A 19,570-nucleotide genomic window follows, 5' to 3' on the forward strand; every position below is an offset into this window, starting at 1 on the left:
TCTGCTTTTCAGAAACAAGCTGCACTTCTTGGGTCAGTTCCTATGTGTGTGCATTCCTAGGTGGAGCTGCTCACTTTCTCACTGTTCCTACCATTTCAGATTTTAGAATATCTCATCATTCGCTTTAAGAGTGAGAAAGAAAGGCAAATGAAAGGATTAGCCCTGGAAGGGATAATGCTGGTTTCCATTAATCTCAGTGATTCTACATATGGTGTAAGCCAGCTCCAGTGCATCACCACTAGTGAGTAGAGTGAAATGTAATGAGGACTCTGCTGTGTCTTGTGTTGTTCCTTTGGGTTTAACACCTGTCTTATATTTTATTCCCACAGTTGCTGCAGCAGGAAGTTTTTGCTCTAAAATCCCAAATGATCAGATCTGGAAAGGTAAAAAAACCTCCAAAACCCTAAAATCTGTTTCCATAGATCCCTGATGGATCCTGAGGAAGCTATTCAAAAGATTGAGCCTCCTCCCTGTGAGATTGAGCCTCCTTTCTATTTTGTGTTCTGCTCACTGAAACTGCCAGCCATTGGATCTTGTTTGGCTAATTCCAGAGCCTCAGTGGGAGTTAACCTCTTTCTTGCTGTAGAGGAAGAGAGTGTAGTGAATTTGGGGGCCTGGAGGTGAACTGGGGAAGCCTGTGGGTGTAGTGAGGAAGAAGTTTGTGGTTTTGGGGAGCCTAAGCATAGAATGAAGGGGTAAAAGGGTTGGGAATATAGGGGAAGAATAGGCTGGGGATACATTGAGGGAAGATCAGGGTGGCTGGGAGTTAGTGTTCTCGCTAAGATTTTCCATCCATGAGCAGAGTGAGTTTTGTCTTGTGCGCCAGCAATAAGGTCATGAGACTCTCCCAGGTAGCTCCCCACCACCTCATGGGGAGAAGGTAAGACATGCCCCTCCCCCAGAGAGCGCTGCTTTCAGGACTGCCCAGACTGCTCCTCATGGGGCAGAGGGAATCTGCTGCCAGTCCCTGGGTTTGCAGGGAGTGAGGTGCTAGCGGTCAGGTAGTGATGTGGGGATGAGGGGGGACAGAGCATTGGGGGGGAAGGGGCCTCTGAGGGGCAAAAGAGAGATGTGGGAGGGGGAAAAGAGAGATGCGGGGGCTCCAGCCCCAGGAGCAGTCACACCTCAGCCTGGCTCCAGCTTTGGGCAGCTGCTCATGTGGCCTGCCCAGGGAGCAGTCGGGAAGTCATTACAGGCCTGTATGCAGGAATTTCGGGGAGGGGGGGAAGGGGATGTGCTTTTTTATAAATGTGGGCTGCAGTTTTTTAAAATATGAAGGAGTTCAAAATAGTCATGCAATGAGCGTGCATAAGAGAGATTAATGAAAAAAATCGAGTGGGGGGGAAATCAGTGAGTGAAGGAAAACGTTCTAAATTCTTCACTCTTTCCAGAGAACAGAATTTTAACAGGAGATTGAAGATTGATTTACAAATATCTGTTCCCACCCTCCACTAAAAAGCCCTCATTAATATAGCATTAAGATGTACTATATATGGGATTTCTCTCCTTAGCACACAAATGGTAAGATCATGGCCAGAACATTACATAATGAGACTTTAGAACTGGAATGCCTCACATTTCAGAGATGTGTAAAATATCACAGCGCAATCCACTACTGTATGCACTAAAAAAACAGACTCAACTAACTAACCAAAACACCCTCTCCCACCAAATATTAGGTTATCAGAGAACGTGAAAGTTCAAATCCAGATTAAGGTTGAATGTTGCTGCTCCACTGGTATACAAAAGATTGCCAAACAACAGAAAATTCAAAGTAGAGGGATTATGGGACAGCTCTTGGAACAATGGAACAAAACCCTCTATGGGTATGTCTACACTACCCTCCTAGTTCGAACTAGGAGGGTAATGTAGGCATACCGCACTTGCAAATGAAGCCCGGGATTTGAATTTCCCGGGCTTCATTTGCATAAGCGGGGAGCCGCCATTTTTAAAACCCCGCTGGTTCGAACCCCGTGCAGCGCGGCTACACGGGGCTCGAACTAGGTAGTTCGGACTAGGCTTCCTATTCCGAACTACCGCTACATCTCGTTCCACAGTGAGCTGGGCACAGAGAGAAGGCTGCCAAGGTCCTGGCACCCCCATGAGGCCCCCTACCATGCAGCCCCAGTCAGCTCCAGTCGCCAGAGCAGCCCCTGGTGCCCTCCACCACACGGCTCTGGCCCCAGCTGGGGCTGCTGCAGCAGCTGCCACCTACCACGTGACCCATGGCTCCAGCCCTGGGGAAGGCCTGAAGCTAGGGCCAGGTCCATGTGATGGCTGTCCTACTGCTCCTGGGGCAGGGCAGCCGCCTGCCCCACAGCCTGCCCTGGAGCAACTGAGCAGCCACTGTGGAGCTCTGCTGAGGGGGTGGGCGGGCTTCAAATTCTTGGTTCATGTCCATGCAGGCACACACCTTAGAGGGGACACTTCTGGGAGCCAGAATGAGTGATAGGACACATGAAGAGTTGTCCAGCAGCATGGAAGAAGTACATTAGGGGCCTGGGCTGATGGGCAGAACAGGGAGTAAGAAAGATGAGGTATAGCCCCTACCCAGGGTGGGACTTCACAGTGGGGCTGGGACTTGCCAGAGAACAAGACATCAGTTGCTTTCTCCCAGGTTCTGACTTACGGGATTGGCTAAATTTGGCTTCCTTCTATGGGCTTTTCAACCTCCAGGGTCACAGCGCTATTCAGATTTGTCCTGGCCTCCCATCTGGCCAACCCAAATTGGTGTGAATGGCATTGCAACCTGGCATTACAGTGCCACTCACTAAAATTTGGCCCAGCCAATTTATGAAATAGCAATGGCTGGGCTGATCTGAGCAGTGCCGTAATTTTGTGCATCAAGATGCAAAGCCTAGCATGGGGAGCTAAGCCCAGCTAGCTTCATAACCAGTGCTCCCTGTAAGCTGAGCACTTAAGTGGCCACCCAGGAGAGATTCAAATGCTGTCCAGCTGATTAGCAGAGTGCCTACAGCTGGCAGCATGTATTTCTACTGGTGGTGCACATCTGCACATGCATTAGTGTTCTTATGTTTAACAAAATTCATTCTGCACGTGGAATGAAAAAATTAGATGGTGCGCTGCCCGTAACCCTTTGATATGTTCTGGTAACCCATTTTTGTGTGGTGATCTATGGGTAGAAGTTGGCTTGTGCTCTGAAGCTAAAGTGACTGTCGGTGAGATCTCAGTGTTCATAGGGCACAAGATTGGGCATCAGGAGACCTGGGTTCTGTTACCAGCTTGCAGCATGACCCTGGGCAAGTCAGTTTTCTCAATGTCTTTGTGTCCTCTTCTGCCATGTGTCAAGCTATCTTACAAGTTCTTCCAGGTAAGGACTGTCATTGTGTGTCTGTGGCACTCCCCAGTATAATGGGGTCCCATAGGCCTGGATGCTGCACAGACACCTAGTGGAAGACAGATACCCTGCCCCAAAGAGTTCATAGGCTCAGAGGACACAGAGTGTGAGAGGAAACAGAAGCACTGAGAGGGACAAGGACTTGCCCAAGATCACACAGGAACACAGTAACTACTGGGAATAGAACCCAGGAGTCCTGATTCATGTCCTATTCACTAAAGCACCACTCTGCTTCAATGGGACCCGGTGCTTTTAATTGGTTTCAGTAGCATGGAGTATCAGATTTAACTAGATCGTTCCGGCACATATGACCCAGAATCTCTGCCTTGTGCAGAAATGGACGGGATGCTGGCTGAGCTCTCTGTGCCCTGGACCAGGCCTCTGATGGAAGGTGGATGTAGCCACGAACTCCTGGATTCTGCCTCACTTCAGCTCACCTTCAAGGTTTGACTTGGTCATATTTCTCTAAGTCATTTCCAAGTATCACATGGTGCCCAACTTGGGGCTTGACATTGCCAGGACACCTCCTGGGAGACACTAAATACTCTTGGCTTTATTCTAGTAGAAGTTGGTAGCACTCCACACCCTGCAGGATTGGACCCCCAGAGATTAAAGACCAGCCAAGTATTTATATCTGCAGACCTCAACCAAGACTGAGGTCCCCATCAGGCTGGAGATCACAGACCCCAACAACAATTTCAGTTGAGGTTCTCATTAGTGCCCAGAGCAATGGGCCTCTGATCTCAGTTGGGTCCTCAAAGTGTTACCACAGGACAAATAACCACTTTCTAGAACAGATACTCTCTGGCAGATGTCTGTGTGACAGTGGAGTTAGGAAGGAAACTGAGTCCCCTACAATATACCCAACAACCAAAAGCTGCAGAGTCAGAAGGCACTGGAGCACAGCTGTTCTGGAATCTAGGCCATTTATTTAGGTCCCTAAATATAGAGTGGATTGATTTCCTGTGGCATTTGGCGTTCACAGCCTTTGCTGTCACTGGTGGGAATTGGGGGTGCATACAAATCAGGCCATGAGTGCCTGACTTCAGGCACCTGTCTGAGAACACTGACCCACATGTACATGGTTCTTTCTAGTGCAGCCTTGGCTCCCCTTGAAGACATTGAATTCAAGACTAAGGGTGAGAGTCTAGTCGCTGATCCAGTCTCTTTGTTCCATTTAAGTGGCTGGATTCTGGCTAAAACTCTGTCAGCATTAACCAAGCCAACCCTGGTATCAGGGGCAGGCCAGAGACACCATGGAGGTGATCATTTTGCTGACTGGTATATGTTAGATCTGTCTCTTAGTGGTTCTGATGCTAGGGTAAGGCTGGGTTGGCTCTGAATTAGGGAGCTGATTATGGGACTCAGTGCTGGCCTGGTCCCACAGAGGTCAGATCTGGAGAGAATTGAGCCCCGTTATTAGTTAGGAAGCTTATTGTGCTTGTCAATGATGATGTCCCTCTTATTTCTGTTGTCCTGTGAGATGCTCCCATTTCTGTCCCTAGCGGTTTTGCAGTGACTTTCCAAGCAGCAAAGTTGCAGCTGTGTTTTAAGGCATGGAAAAGCATCTTCTTTATTTTATCCTCAGCTCCATGAAAGACCTGGGGTTCTGATGATGGACTGTCTGGCAGTAAAACAGTTCATACACAAGACCAGCATGGTGCACCCAAAGGTAACGCCACCTGGTTTGCAGTGTCGCTAAGATCCCTTTGTGCTGCTGTAGGGGAAGGCCTCTCTGTGCAAAAGGCTCCCTTGCTGGCATGAGGGCTCACCCTTGGCCCATCTCCACCCCTGGATAGTGGAGATATGACTGGATCACATAATACAATGGGTATTCCAGGAAGAAGAGCAGCCCCAGGGTTACTCTAACTTCCAGGGGCTGGGCTGCACAGCCTCAGAGTACAGGGAGTACAAATGGGGTTTAAAGCTTCTTTCTCTCCACTCCTGACAATCAGGGCCTGTTTTAATTACTCCTTGCAGCATATGTGTAATCCCTGAGCCAATTTACATTCCCTGGCATAACTCCAGCAGCTCCCACACAATTATTCCCACAATGAATTTGCCCCAGTGCATAACTATTGGGCAGTGCCCCTTGGCTTTGTCATTTCAGCTAGTTTAGTTGTTCATTACTCAGTCAGGATAACTCCTCCTACAAGCTCTTGTTTTATAGTCCATCATTATCCCCATCTGTGGCCTTAACTTTTTCCAGATAACAGTACTGCAACTTATCCAGGGGCCTCTGTGCCAGATTTCTCGCTTTTGCACAGGTGTCTATGATAGTTTCTGTGACTGGCACCAACCCTGTCCTTAGTTTTCCTCTCTTGCCCTTACCCTGATGGGCTGGCAGCAGCAGGAATTGAATCCTCTGCTTTGTGATTTGCAAGCAGGAAGTGAACCATGGTTTCTTGACCTCGAAGATTCTATTCCTACTGCCAAAAGGCTGTAGCAGTCAAACTTCTCATGGGGCCTGGCTACGAGAAGACGATGGGAAATGGAGGTCATGTGATAGGCTGCTTGATCCTACTTAGAGCTGGTCAAAGACTTGCAGGGTTCCATGTGCCCACACAGAGCAGCAGAGATGCCTGAGAAATACCTTTGCTCCCCTAGGTAGGCTTATTTGTATTGCTGAAGTTCACATAGCTTGGGAGCATTCAGCCTTGCCTGTGCTTAGCATGCCAGTCAGGTGAGTGGGCAGAACAGTGAGCAGCACAACAGGGCTCTCTAATTTCAGTCGGGCTATGTCTAGACTGCAAGCCTCTTTCGAAAAAGAGCGTCTAGACTACAACCAGTACTTTCGAAAAAGCAAGCCACTTTTTCGAAAGAGAGCACCCAGGCAGTCTGGATGCTCTCTTTCGAAAAAGCACAGTTTGCATTATATAGCGCCTTTTTTCGAAAGAGCTCTTTTGAAAAAAGGCGTTATTCCTCGTGAAATGAGGAGTACCACCGTCGAAAGAAAAGCTGCGTTCTTTCGATTTAAGTAGTCTAGACGCAGGTGAAGTTTTTTCGAAAAAACCCTGCAGTCTAGACACAGCCTCAGGGTCTGTGTGGCACCCAGCACAATGGGGGCTCTGATCTCTGTTGCAGTCTGTGCAGAAGCCATCCCAGAGGGGCCCCTGTTGGCTGGGGTCTGTGCAATGCTCAGCCTTATGTGCTGAGTCTCCTGATACCTTGTTGATTTGCAGATCAGATTCCATTACTGCGTGAACATGAATGGCATTATGTCTGCAGAGACGTACTGGTGAGTAAGCAAGTGATTGGAATGCTTGTATGACAGGTGGTGGTGTTATTTACGAGATGATACTACCCAGGCTCTTCACACAGGACAGCACTCATAGGAACATAGGCATTTTCAGACAGGATCACACCTCAGGTCCATCTTGTCCAGTATCCTGGTTCTAAGTGCCCAGTGCTTCTGAGGAAGATCTATCTATATTGACTGCATGTGGGCAGGACACGCAAGTCAACATTTAGAGGAAGATGCAAGGACCCCACAGTAAGCCCATAAGGCACAATCTGCTCCCAAATAGCTGGGCTGTATCTATACTATGAGAACTATAATAGCTTAACTACCGTACCATAGTGTTTCTCAACCAGTGGTACGAGTACCCTTAAGGCAGTGGTCACCAACCAGTAGATCAGGATCAACCAGTAGATCTTAGAGCCTCTGACAGGTGATCCTGACTGGTTTGGCCAGGAAGCTATCAAGCACTGGCACACAGTTGCCTCTCCACCCACTGTCATGCTGCTCCTGCCCTCTGCCCCCCTGGGAGTCTTATGCTTCCTATGCAGGGTGTGGAAGGGAGAAGAGGGGGTGTTGATGTCAGGTTGTCCCTCCTCCCCCCACTTCTGTATCCTCTCTCCATGCAGAGAATGGAAGAGACAGAGCTTGGCAATGCAAATCTCTGTCACTCTCACACACCCTGGCTGTGTCTACACTGGGCCACTTATTCCGGAAAATCAGCTGCTTTTCCGGAATAAGCTGCGAGCTGTCTACACTGGCCCTTGAATTTCTGGAAAAGCAACGACGCTCTACTGTACAAAATCAGCCGCTATTCCGGAAAAACTATTCTGCTCCCGCTCGGGCATAAGTCCTTATTTCGGAACACTGTTCTGGAAAAGGGCAAGTGTAGACAGCCCAGTAGTCTTTTCCGGAAAAAAGCCCCGATCGCGAAAATGGCGATCAGGGCTCTTTTCCGGAAAAGCGTGTCTACATTGGCCACAGACGCTTTTCCGGAAAAAGGGCTTTTCCGGAAAAGCAGCCTGCCAACGTAGACACTCCTTTTCCGGAAAAACTGAAAACGGAATAGTATTCCGTTTTAAGCAGTTCCGGAAATTCATGCCAGTGTAGACACAGCCCGTGTGTCTCTGTTATTCTCACAAACACACACTGTCCATCACTCTCATCTCCCGACTCAACACGTACATGGGGGGTTGTTGTTACTTCTTTTACTGCTTGCAAAGTGGGTTATTTTTAGTTTTTGACTGGTCTGGCATTTCATAATTTTCATTTCTTTCTTATACTTAAATTTAATTATTTGAGTAGTGAGTTCTAAAATGCCTAACCTGTCATGGATGGAGTAAGATCCCTATACTAATTGCTGCTCCTGCAGGTGGCTGGCATGTCCCTGCAGCCCCTGAGAAAGGCAAAGCTGGGGGTCTCCACAGGCTGCCCTTGCCTGCAGACACCATTCCCTACGGCTTCCATTGATCAATAACGGGAAACTGTGGCCAGTACAAGCTGTGGGCTCGGTGCCTGTGGATGAGGGCAGCACATGGCGCCATGGAGCTACTGCTGTATGTGCCAGCTGCTTTCAGGAGTGCTGCAGGGCCAGGGCAGGATAAGCCTGCGTTAACTCCCACTGCTCCACCATCCAGAAGGCATCTCAGTTAAACAGTGTCCAGCCAGAGCCTGCTTCCTGATACTGTCCTAGCCCTGAACCTTCTCCTACACCCAATCTCCTGCCCCAGATGTGAGTCCCCCCACACTCAAACTCCATCCCAGAGCTTGCACCATGATATCCTCCTGGACCTCAATCCCCCACCCTGGGCTAAGCCCAGAGCCCCTCCCACACTCCAAACCCCTTGTCTCAAGACCACAGCCTGTACCCCAACTCCCTACCGCAGCCTGGTTAAAGTGAGTGAGGATGGGGAAGGAAGGGAGATGGAGTGAGCAGGGTGAGGCCTTGGAGAAGGGGTGGAGCAGAGGCGAGGCCTCGAAGAAGAGGCGGGAAGGAAGTGGGGCAAAAGTATCTGGGTTTGAGGTAGATCTTACATTGCACTTAAATTGAAAAAGTGATCTTGTGGTTAAAAAGGTTGGGGACCACTGCCTTCGGGGTACTTGAGAGAAGTCTGGGGGGTATGTCAACACAAGTGAAATTTGGAGAAAACTGAATTTTTGTTTTAAGTTTCATAGCGCTTTATTATTTTTGTAGTTTTTACACCCAAAAATTTCATCGCCTGCCCGGCTATGATTAAGTTGTTTAAATAAATGTGTTACAATGGTGGGGAAAAAAATTGTGTGTCTGAAAACTGCAGGTACTGGGGGTATTTATAATTTTAATTTTTTGTAAAGGGGTATTTTATATTAAAAAAAAAAAAGGTTGAGAAACACTAACCTATACCAATGGAAGGGGGTTATCAATTGCTGAAGGAACACTACCACCAGAGTAATACTAGCCAGGTCAACTGAAGCATTCTTCTATTGACTGAGTTTACATCATTTTGTCATAGCTGCATTGCTCAGGGCAATAGATATTTTTGCACCCCTGAATGATGTAGCAATGTTGACCTAAATTTTGAATATAAGCTAGGCCTAGTCTCTAGTCTGATTTCCTATAGTCAGAAATTGGCATAAGCCCTTAGGGTATGTCTACACTACAACATTAATTTGAACTAACTTAGTACGAATTAGTTAATTTGAACTAAGCTAATTCAAACTAACGGATCCAGACTAAAAAACTAGTTCGAATTAGCGTTTTGCTAATTCAAACTAGCATGTCCACATTAAGTGGACCCTGAACCGGGCTTAAGGATGGCCTGAAGCAGTGCCGGCAGGGCATCAGAGGAGGACTTAGAGCGTGGAGATGCTGTCTCAGGCTAGCCGAGAGCTGTGCTTAAAGGGTCCCGACCCCCACCCCAGACAGACAGTTCAGGGGTGCCCCGCTTGCAAAGCAGTCCTGGCTTGGATTGCCCGGACTACCCACACTGGGCACATCACACCACTCAGCCATCAGCCCGGCTGCACTTGCCGCAGGCTGCCATCTGGGGAGAGGGGGCAATTGGGGGGCTGCAGGAGAGCTTCCACCCCCAGAAGCCCGCAGAGCCAGCCCAGTCCTCCCCATCGGGGGTTCGTGCCCCATTCCTCCCTCACCTCCTTCCACTTACCCTTCCCTAGCCCCTCTTCTTGATGTACAAAATAAAGATAATGTGTCTTCCAAAATGGAATGTCTTTATTGAACAAAACTGGGGGAGACTGGGAAAAGGAGGTGGGAGAGGGGAAGAGAGAGGCTGGGAGAGGGGAGGGCAACTAAAATGATCAGGGGTTGGGAACAGGTCCCATATGAAGAGAGGCTAAAGAGACTGGGACTTTTCAGCTTAGAAAAGAGGAGACGGAGGGGGGACAGGATAGAGGTCTCTAAAAGCAGGAGTTGGGTGGAGAGGGCGCATACAGAAAAGTTCTTCATTAGTTCCCATAAAGAAGGAATAGAGGACACCAAAGGAAAGGAATGGGTAGCAGGCTTCAAACTAGTAACAAAAAGTTCTTCACAAAGCAAAGAGTCAACCTGTGGAACTCCTTGCTGCAGGAGGCTGTGAAGGCTACAACTAGAACAGAGTTTAAAGGGAAGTGAGATCAAGTCATGGAGGTTGGGTCCATGGAGTGGTATTAGCCAGGGGGTAGGAGTGGTGTCCCTGCCCAAGGTTTGTGGAAGGCTGGAGAGGGATGGCACGAGACAAATGGCTTGGTCACTGTCTTCGGTCCATCCCCTTCAGGGTCCCTAGGGTTGGCCGCTGTCGGCAGACAGGCTACTGGGCTAGATGGACCTTTGGTCTGACCCAGGATGGCCATTGTAAGCTCAGGGCTCAGGGTCGGGGGTCTCAGTGGAACCCCTTGATTCTCTTGCACACCTGCTCCTGGGTGGCCAGGCTGGCAGCTCTCCTGCCCTAGCCGGCCACTTTCCTGTGCCTAGTGCGGAGATCGTGGACAAGGTCCACGATGTCTGCACTAGCCCAGGCGGGTGCCCGCCTCTTGCGGTCCCGGGCAAGCTCCCAGGAGCCGCCAGCCTGGTCCCGGGAAGAGGGGTAGGGCTGGGGGGCATCGGGTGGCTGGCTCGATCTGTGCCAGTTGCAGGGTCTGCTGGCTGGGTGCTGGCAGGCTTGCACCTGGCACGGGCACTGTAGCCAGCCCGTGCCCCTTTAAGGGGTCCGGGGCCGGGAGGGGGGCAGATGAGTTTCCCTGGTGTTGGCCAGAGTGGCCACCAGGGAAATCTGGGGAGGGCTAGCCTCCCACTAGTTCGAATTAAGGGGCTACACACCCCTTAATTCGAACTAGCTAGTTCAAACTAGGCTTAATCCTCGTAAAATGAGGTTTTCCTAGTTCGAACTAAGCGCTCCGCTAGTTCGATTTAAATTCGAACTAGTGGAGCGCTAGTGTAGCGCCTATTAAAGTTAATTCGAACTAACGTCTGTTAGTTCGAATTAACTTTGTAGTGTAGACATACCCTTAGAGAAGAGGTTTAAGTATCCCTGACAAAATTACTGTTCTTCAAATCTTTGTCCAGGTGGATCCTGCTCATGAAGTATATGTCTCACATGCATGAATGCACCATAAGTAGGATCCACATGGACTAAACATCTGGAAAAACACAGTTTTGTCAAATAAGTAGGCATTTTTTTCTCACTTAAAATGTGTGTTTGGTATATTCGTGATATCATTATAAGCATTCTCTCCCTGTTTGATTTGCACTCAGTTCTAGCTGCAGCACCATCCAGTGGCAGTGAATCCTACAAGCTGATCACACTGTGTGAAAAAGTATTTATTTTTATTGGTTTTGAATCTCCCACCTTTCACTCTCACCAAATGTCCCCTTGTCCCTCTGTTAGGAGACAAAAAGAACAGAAACTCCTGTTCTTCCTTTTCTCAACCAGCCATTATAATAGATTTTTCTCATCTTTATCTCCTTTCTACCATAAGGATTGGGGAGGAGTTGCTTTCTTTAAAAATAGTTTGGTGATACTTTAAAGTGATTTTAACTGGGTTAAAATTCTGTCTTGTTAATTTTTGCTCTCTAGTGGAGATAAAAGAGAGAGTACATGTGTACTGAATGGAATAAAGCTCCTTACTGACCGGAGACACTATATAAGGTAAGAGAGGACTTGGTAACAGCCTGTAAATACCAACCTGGGGAGATAAATTCTGATAACAGATCTCTCAGACAAAGGCAGGACAAGTTATTCTTCGACTGCTTATTCATGTTGATTTCAATTAATGTGCATGTGCCATGTGCCGGCTATTTCCCCGTCTTCATCAGCAACCTCCAGCACAAGGCCAAGCAAGCCACCAAGCTCTTCAAGGGAGACCCCAAGGGAATTTGTCAGGAGGGGTCGGCCTCCAGGTACTGGCCCCTGGGCAGCGGGGGCGGGGCAAGGCGGGAATGCCCAGGGCTGTGGGTCAGGATTGAGGGGCACTGGCAGGGCTGTGGGTCAGGAGTGAGGGACACTGGCAGGGCTGGGCTGGGCTGGGCTGGCTGTAGGGCTGTGGGTCAGGAGTGAGGGGCACCAGCAGCTGCGGGGGGCAGGGCTGGGCTGGCTGTGGGAGCTGTGGGTCTGCCCTTACCTCCCTCCCCCCAGAATAGTACCTCCCCCTTGCTGTGGGGGCTCTGAGTCACATTCTTTTAACATTACCAGTATCAGTGGCTTCTGGTGAGTGCAGTTTCTCAAAACTGAAATTACTAAAAAATTATTTGAGGTCCACCATGTCTCAAAATCATTTGTCAGGACTCGCATTAATTTCAATTGAAAGTACCATTACAAAAAATTTAGATTTTACTGAATTATTAAAAGGCTGTGCAAGTATAAAAACCAGAAAAATTCAGTTCATGTAAATTATTTTAATTTATGAGAAACTGGGCGCACCGGAAGACACGAACGTTTTTCATTACAGTGTATAGTTGAACCCAAATTGTTTGTAATTGTGGTTTTGTTAAAATTAAATGAGTATACTAGTAGGAAATTGTTTTATTTCACTAACTACAAATTTTTTGTTTTCGTTTTTAAAAAAAATTTAAACAGTCAGAAAAAAACAAATAAAAACCCTCATTGCAAAGTGTAAACGTGTAAAAGCCAACAAAAATGGCGGGAGGGGGGGAGGTAGCCAAAAAAATTTTTGCTTGGGGCAGCAAAAACCTAGAGCCGGCCCTGGCTGGGGAGCATGCTTGGGGGACCTGCAGACGTAGGATCTGTGATCACAGGATGAAATACTTCTCCACATCAGCAGCTCATTTGACCTGTCAGTCCTTTCATGCAACTATGCAAGGTCACAATGTGACGGTTCTGATTGACAATACCACTGCCATGTTCTATATCAACAAGTAAGATGGAAGCTGCTGAGAGGCTCTTATTATGGACTTCTGTATAGCCAGGTCCATCCAGCTTCAGGTACCCTATCTCCAGGGAGCGTGGAATGAGCTAGCAGATCATCTCCGCAGAGCATTTCACAATCACACATGTTCCATCTGCCCGGATGTTCTGCATTCCATCTTCTGCAGGTGGGGGTTTCCCCAGGTTGACCTGTTTGCCACCAAGGACAACAGGAAGTGCCACACATTCTGCTTGTTTCAGAATCACAGTCTGGGCTTCATCTCAGAGGTGTTCATGCGCCTGTGGGGGGGATCGCCTCATGTATACTTTTCCCCTGATCCCGCTTGTCCACAGAGTGCATCTCAAAATCTGCAGAGATGGCACGGGTGATCTTATAGCCCTGGTGTGGCCTCATCAGCATTGGTATACTACAATCTTAGAATTGTCAGTGGACACCCCAATATAGCTTCCTCTTTACCCAGACCTGACTATTTAGGGCTATGGTCACCTTGCATCTGGACCTTCAGCCCCTCCATCTCTTGCATCTGGACCTTCAGTCCCTCCATCTCCGGGCTTTGAAGCTTCATTGTTAAATCCCTTGGAGTGCCAGTGCACACAGCTGGTGTGGGAGGTGCTTCTTGGCAACAGAAAACCATCCACCAGCGCCACTTAGCAAGGTAAGGTGGAAAGGTTCTCATGGTGATGTGAACATCATCAAATGGCTCCATCCCTGACACTCATTCCTATTATCCTATTATTTGCTTCACCCGAACAAGCCAGGATTGGCATGATCATCCATTAGGGATCACCTATTGGCAATTGCAGCATTCCAGGGGAATGCTGGGTCGATTGGTATTCGCCAGCCCCATGGTACTGCACTTTCTCAAAGGAATGGGAAGGTTCTATCTGCATTCATCACCATCCTTATTGACCTGGGATCTCAACCTGGTCCTCTCAAGATTTATGGGCCCACCCTCCAAGCCCCTGGCCATTTGCTTCCTCCTCTGCCTGTCATGGAAGGTGGCATTTCTCGTGGCCATCATGTCAGCCAAAAGGGTTTTAGAGTTGAAAACTCTAATGTCTGAGCCCCCATACGCTGTCTTCCACAAAGACAAGGTGCAGCTCAGACCACATTTGTCCTTCCTGTGCAAAGTAGTGTCCCAATTTCACCTGGGACAAGATATCTTTCTGGCAGTCTTCTATTTGAATCTGCATACAAATGTGCACCAGCAGAAGCTGCATTCTCTAGATGTCCAGAGATCACTGACCTACACTGAGCACACAAGATCATTCTGGATCACAGACTGTATCTTTACCTGTTATGAGTTAGCCAAGATCCCTCTCTCAGGGTATGTCTACACTACCACCCTAGTTCGAACTAGGGTGGTTAATGTAGGCAACCGGAGTTGCAGATGAAGCCCGGGATTTGAATTTCCCGGGCTTCATTTGCATGTTGCCGGGTGCCGCCATTTTTAAATGTCCACTAGTTCGGACTCCGTGCCCGCGGCTACACGCGGCACGAACTAGGTAGTTCGGATTAGGCTTCCTATTCCGAACTACCGTTACTCCTCGTGGAACGAGGTATACCGGTAGTTCGGAATAGGAAGCCTAATCCGAACTACCTAGTTCGTGTCGCGTGTAGCCGCAGGCACGGAGTCCGAACTAGTGGACATTTAAAAATGGTGGCGCCCGGCAACATGCAAATGAAGCCCGGGAAATTCAAATCCCGGGCTTCATTTGCAACTCCGGTTGACTACATTAACCACCCTAGTTCGAACTAGGGTGGTAGTGTAGACATACCCTCAATGATCATAACCCACTCAAAAAGGGCTTACACCTCTTTGACTGCTTTCCTTGCCCAAGCACCAATCCAGGAGATCTGCAGAGCAGCAACCTGGTTCTTGGCACACACATTTACTGCTCATTATGCCATCGACCAGCAGGCCAGAAGTGACACAGCTGTTGGTAGAGCAGTCCTCCAATCAGTGATTTCTTAACTCTGACCCTACCTCTGATGGAAGAGCTTGCGAGTTACCTGATTGGAATCAACCTGAACAAACACTCAAAGAAGCTGATGATTCACCTCATAACTGTTGTAGTTCATGATACATTATTTACATCCATTCCAATACCCACTATCTTTCCCCTCTGCCAGAGAAGCCAGAAAGAAGGAACCAAAGGGACAATTGGGTCGGCAGGGTCTTGAATTAAGCGCCATGAAGGCACCACTCCAGGGGCTCCACAACTTATGCAACAGGCGCTACTAGGGGGAAATGTTTCTAATTCTGTGCATGCTCCATGTGCACACCTGATTGGAATGTACGTGAACACATCTCAAAGTACTACTGTTATAAGAAGGTGAGTAGCCATCTTTTCCTGTGGCTGAAAGCTGAATCTGGATACATTCAGACTAGAAATGAGGTTCACATTTTTAACAGAGGGGGGATTAACCATTGGGCAACTGCCCTAAGGACAGAATGGATTCTTTATCAAGACTGGACATTTTTTTAATGTCCCACTGTAGCTCAAATCTGGGCTGGATGCAGAAATCAGTGGGTGGATTTCTGTGATCTAGGACATGCAGGAGGTTGACTGCACTGTCAGAACAGGCCCTTCTGGCCTTCAAAACTATGAGTCTTTCAAATAGTGCAAGTGCTGTGTAAAGCCGATTGAAATACTAGCTATTGGCTGGCCCCTGTCTCAATCTTGATTCGGGGTTCTTGGCATCTCCATAATATCAATTAGTTAATTATAGTGTCTTTAGTGTCGTCATCCTACCAATTTTACATTTGTTCAGAGAGTCTTCCTGGAAAAACAGGTTAGATAGTTATTATTACGGTAGCACTTAGAGGTTCCACTGAGAGCGGGGGCCCATCATCCTGTGCTGCACAGACTCCTAACAAGATTGGGGCTCCCATCATGCAGTGCTGCTCAGATCATGAATGTGATCAGGGCTACTCTGACACTGTGCATGCACATAGTATGAGAGAGTCCCTACCCAATAGAGCTCACAGTGTGTGAGGAGAAGCAGAGGTCAGAGATGAAAAGGGACTTGGCCTAGGAAACACAGCAGGTCAGTGCCTGAGCTAAAAACAGAACTGGGGTGTCCCGAGTCTCAGTTTAGTGCCCTCACCACTAGACTGCGCTGCCTCAGACAAGACCTGGATTTCTAATGTATATACACACACAATTGTTCCTGCTGTATTTAGGACCCCTCTCTGATGTGCATTTGTACAGCACTTGGTGCAGTGATGTCCTGATTCATGATGGGGATCTCTTAGATGCTATGGGAATACAAATTAATTATAATAAATGATACATTAGAGAGAAGCAAAGCCTCCAGAACGGGAACAAAGCTGAGTTCTTTTCCATTGGCCTCTGGGTGCTGTGGCAGGGTCAGACCCCTGCTCTGTCCACAACCCCACAGTCTCACTTGCCCTTTCCAGCATTTTGGGGTTCTGCCCCTTGGCTAAACAGGTATTGGGGCTGAAACCTTGGTCAGCCTGGCCTGAATAACCAGTCCTCCTCAGTCACTGGCTGGGCTCTCAGGCCACATGGGGAAAGGAGCCCAAACACTGCCTGTCAGCCCCTTGCCTTCCCTGTCTATTCTGGCAGTGCTGACATTCTGTTTTTCAGCTTCTTTATCTCTTTCCTTATCAGTGCTCGCTGCTTCCTCCAAACTCCTCTTCCATTCTCCTCTGCCCACCCCCACAAGGAAGTTTTTTAAAGAGGTCCCCTGGCAGCCTGAAGTCAGCTCACCTGGACCTTAACTGATTTATAGCAGCCCTGTCTCAGTTGCCCAGGTCAACCAGGGCCGTTGCTGTTTTTCAGAACTTTCTCTCTCCTCTTCCATCAAGCCCTTTAACCTTCCCTGTAACAGTGCACAGAGGAGGGGAGCAGCTCTTACCATACAGATGACCTTGCTGTGTGGTGAATTCTCCATCTCTTGGAAGTCTTTAAATCCAGAGTGGGCATCTCTGTACTTGATACTCCTTAGCTCAACTGCAACTGATGAACCGTGGGGTGCAGGGAATCAGCCTAGATTATTGAATGAGCCCCCTCTTGCCTCTACAATAGATGAGTTTCCTCCTTGGGCATAATCAGGAGTGAACACCAGGCAAAGAGAGGGTTAATTAGAAAGGAACCAGCAACACCACAGGTCATGAGCCTGAGTCCTGGCTGGAAGTGAGAGAACTGTGCGCTTTAATCCCCTAAGCACAAAACAGCGGGCCAGGTTCCCTCACTGGAAAAGTATTGCGTTGGAAAGCACTAGGAACAGAGGAATGTTAGTAGTTTTTTGAGTGACTGCACATGTTCCTGCACTCAAGGCAGGTACTAGAAATTTTTTCATTCAGTGGTACTAGTTTGGGTGGCTCAAGCACCCTCTGCGGCTGGAGGCTCATAGCTCTGGGATATAGCACCCAACTGGCCTCCCCCCCCCCCACATCCTCAGTTCCTTCTTACTGCCTGTGACAGTTACTGGAACTGCTCTCTTTGCTTTGTAAGCTCTTGGGGGCTATGTCTACCCTATAGCCTCTTGCGCAAAAACATATGCAAATGAGACGAAACATGGAATATCGATGTGCCTCATTTGCATAATTAATTAGACTCCATTTTTGCACAAGAGGCTTTTGAGCAACAAGGAGCTGTCGACATGCAAAAAACCCCTTTTGTGCAAGAGCTGTTCTTCCTGAAAAAAATGCGGAAGAACGGCTCTTGCACTAAAGGGGGGTTTTGTACAAAAAGGAGCCATGTAGACAGCTCCTTTTTGCACAGAAGCCTCTTGTGCAAAAATGGAGCCTCATTAATTATGCAAATAAGGCATGCTGATATTCCATGCTTCGCCTTATTTGCGTATTTCTTGCACCAAATGTGTGCAGTGTAGACGCAGCCTCAGTATTCTTGTACCCTAACTGAGCTGTAGTCCATTTTAGTGAAGTTCTGTGACTTCCTATATTAGCAGAGATTCTGTCTATTTTCTGGTGTCATGGCATGCCTCAGCCACCAGGCTTTATACACTTCTGTAAAAGGACTATCCCCATGAGTGACATGCATTCAAGCTGCCTGAAATTCCTGGGAGAAGCTCACATTGGGAACTGTTGCCAGATCTTAAGCCTTGCACAAAGAAGGACCAAGTTGCCAAACTGAAGTTTTTGTTCATGGAGGCAGCACTAAGACCTCCATCTGAGCCAGCCCAGTCATATTCAACACTGAGTGCCTTGATATGGGAAAGTAATGCTTCTTCTACCGTACTGGAGTCCCAAAGATCAATCATTAGCCCCAGCACTGAGCAAAAGGCACAAGAAACAGTCAGCTGAGAGGGGACTATCCCAGTGCCAGGCATGGGAATCAAAATGGAGTGCAACCTAAACCAAGGCACTCCTTTGTCTTTGTACTGCCGAAGTTGGCATCACTGATTCCAGCACTACACAGGCACCACTGAGTCTGGTACCAGGTGAGCCATCTATATCTGCAGCACAACATGATACTAACGCTATCTCAATACCAGCCACACCAGATGCTGTTGCCAGAGACCTTCTCTTGCTATTGGTATGTATGAGGCAGAGGCATGACTGCCCACTAACCTGGAGAGGAAGGAGCGCCTCCACGAGGTCTGCTGGGCAGAGCCCAGACCCATCCCATCACCTGATTGGCTATAGCTAAAAAAGGCCAGCTCAGGAGCCTAGTCAACTCCTAGCTGCCAGAGGAGCCAGATACCTGCTCTGAACTCTCGAGCTGGAAGACTGCCATGGATTTAGAAGAGACCAAGGACTGGCCAGGACCACTGGGCCTGCAGGTGGACTTCTATCTAGAGGAACTGCCAATCCTGCCTGAGGTTTGAGCCCCAGAGGAGCTGCATTGGAGCCAGGTGAGCCTGGAGGGGAGTCTGGAAGTAGCCTAAGGACAGCTGACCTTAGTCTGGCTGATGTATAATCTGTGACTGAATCAGCATGTTGTGGGTAGGATCCCTGCTGACCCAGTGGTAGATGGAGCTGCCACTGTTAGGGCCCTGGGCTGGGATGAAGTGGAGCAGGTGGGGCTCCATCCCGCCTGCCACCTAACCCCTGGGTGACAGTCTTTCCCTCCCTCCCTCCTCTGTTTCAGACCAACCACCCGTGTTTGTTGGCTCTTTGCAAGAGCTACGAGACCTGGCTGTTTGTTTGTGGCCCTGCTCTGAACCAGGGCCTGGGCCTAGTGACTACTGGCTCAGCCCAGTCATAGCCCCGATTCCCTCAGCCACTGTCACTTACACTGTGTGTGGGCTTGGTGTATTTACTGTTGGCTCAGCCCAACCCTAGGCCTGAGCCCCTGGACTATTGTGGCCAGACTGGTGGGAGGGCTAGACTTACTGACTTTGGGCATGTCCTGACCATAGGCCAGACCCCCGAACTAGTGGCACAGCTGATTCCTCCGCAGAGACTGAGTAGGGGTACAGTGAGGCAGAGTAACTGCCCAATGACTTGGCGGGGGGAGGAGCCCCTCTTAGTAGGCTACATGGTACCAGTATCATCAGCAATGCAAGGGTTGGTGTAATTGGTGCCGGTATCAAGAGGGAACCCATTGGTTCCAATCATTGTTCAGTACCAAGCCTTCAGGTATAATCAAAAGGGAAACTGGTTATCCTTGCCCCATTGT

General features: G+C 48.6%; 1 protein-coding gene across 6 annotated transcripts in view; it reads left to right on the forward strand.

Moving 5' to 3' along the window:
• TOP6BL (TOP6B like initiator of meiotic double strand breaks) overlaps positions 1-19,570 on the forward strand; it is a 76,414-nt gene that overhangs the window by 9,453 nt on the left and 47,391 nt on the right. For all 6 annotated transcript variants that reach the window (XM_075939267.1, XM_075939266.1, XM_075939262.1 and 3 more), the window contains exons 2-7: positions 100-241; positions 330-383; positions 3,693-3,802; positions 4,947-5,030; positions 6,541-6,596; positions 11,648-11,719. In XM_075939267.1, the coding sequence (XP_075795382.1) occupies positions 100-241; positions 330-383; positions 3,693-3,802; positions 4,947-5,030; positions 6,541-6,596; positions 11,648-11,719 (518 nt within the window). The remainder of the gene's footprint in view (positions 1-99; positions 242-329; positions 384-3,692; positions 3,803-4,946; positions 5,031-6,540; positions 6,597-11,647; positions 11,720-19,570) is intronic.

Source organism: Pelodiscus sinensis, chromosome 11 (genome assembly GCF_049634645.1).
Source record: "Pelodiscus sinensis isolate JC-2024 chromosome 11, ASM4963464v1, whole genome shotgun sequence".
NCBI classification, from domain to species: Eukaryota; Metazoa; Chordata; order Testudines; family Trionychidae; genus Pelodiscus; species Pelodiscus sinensis.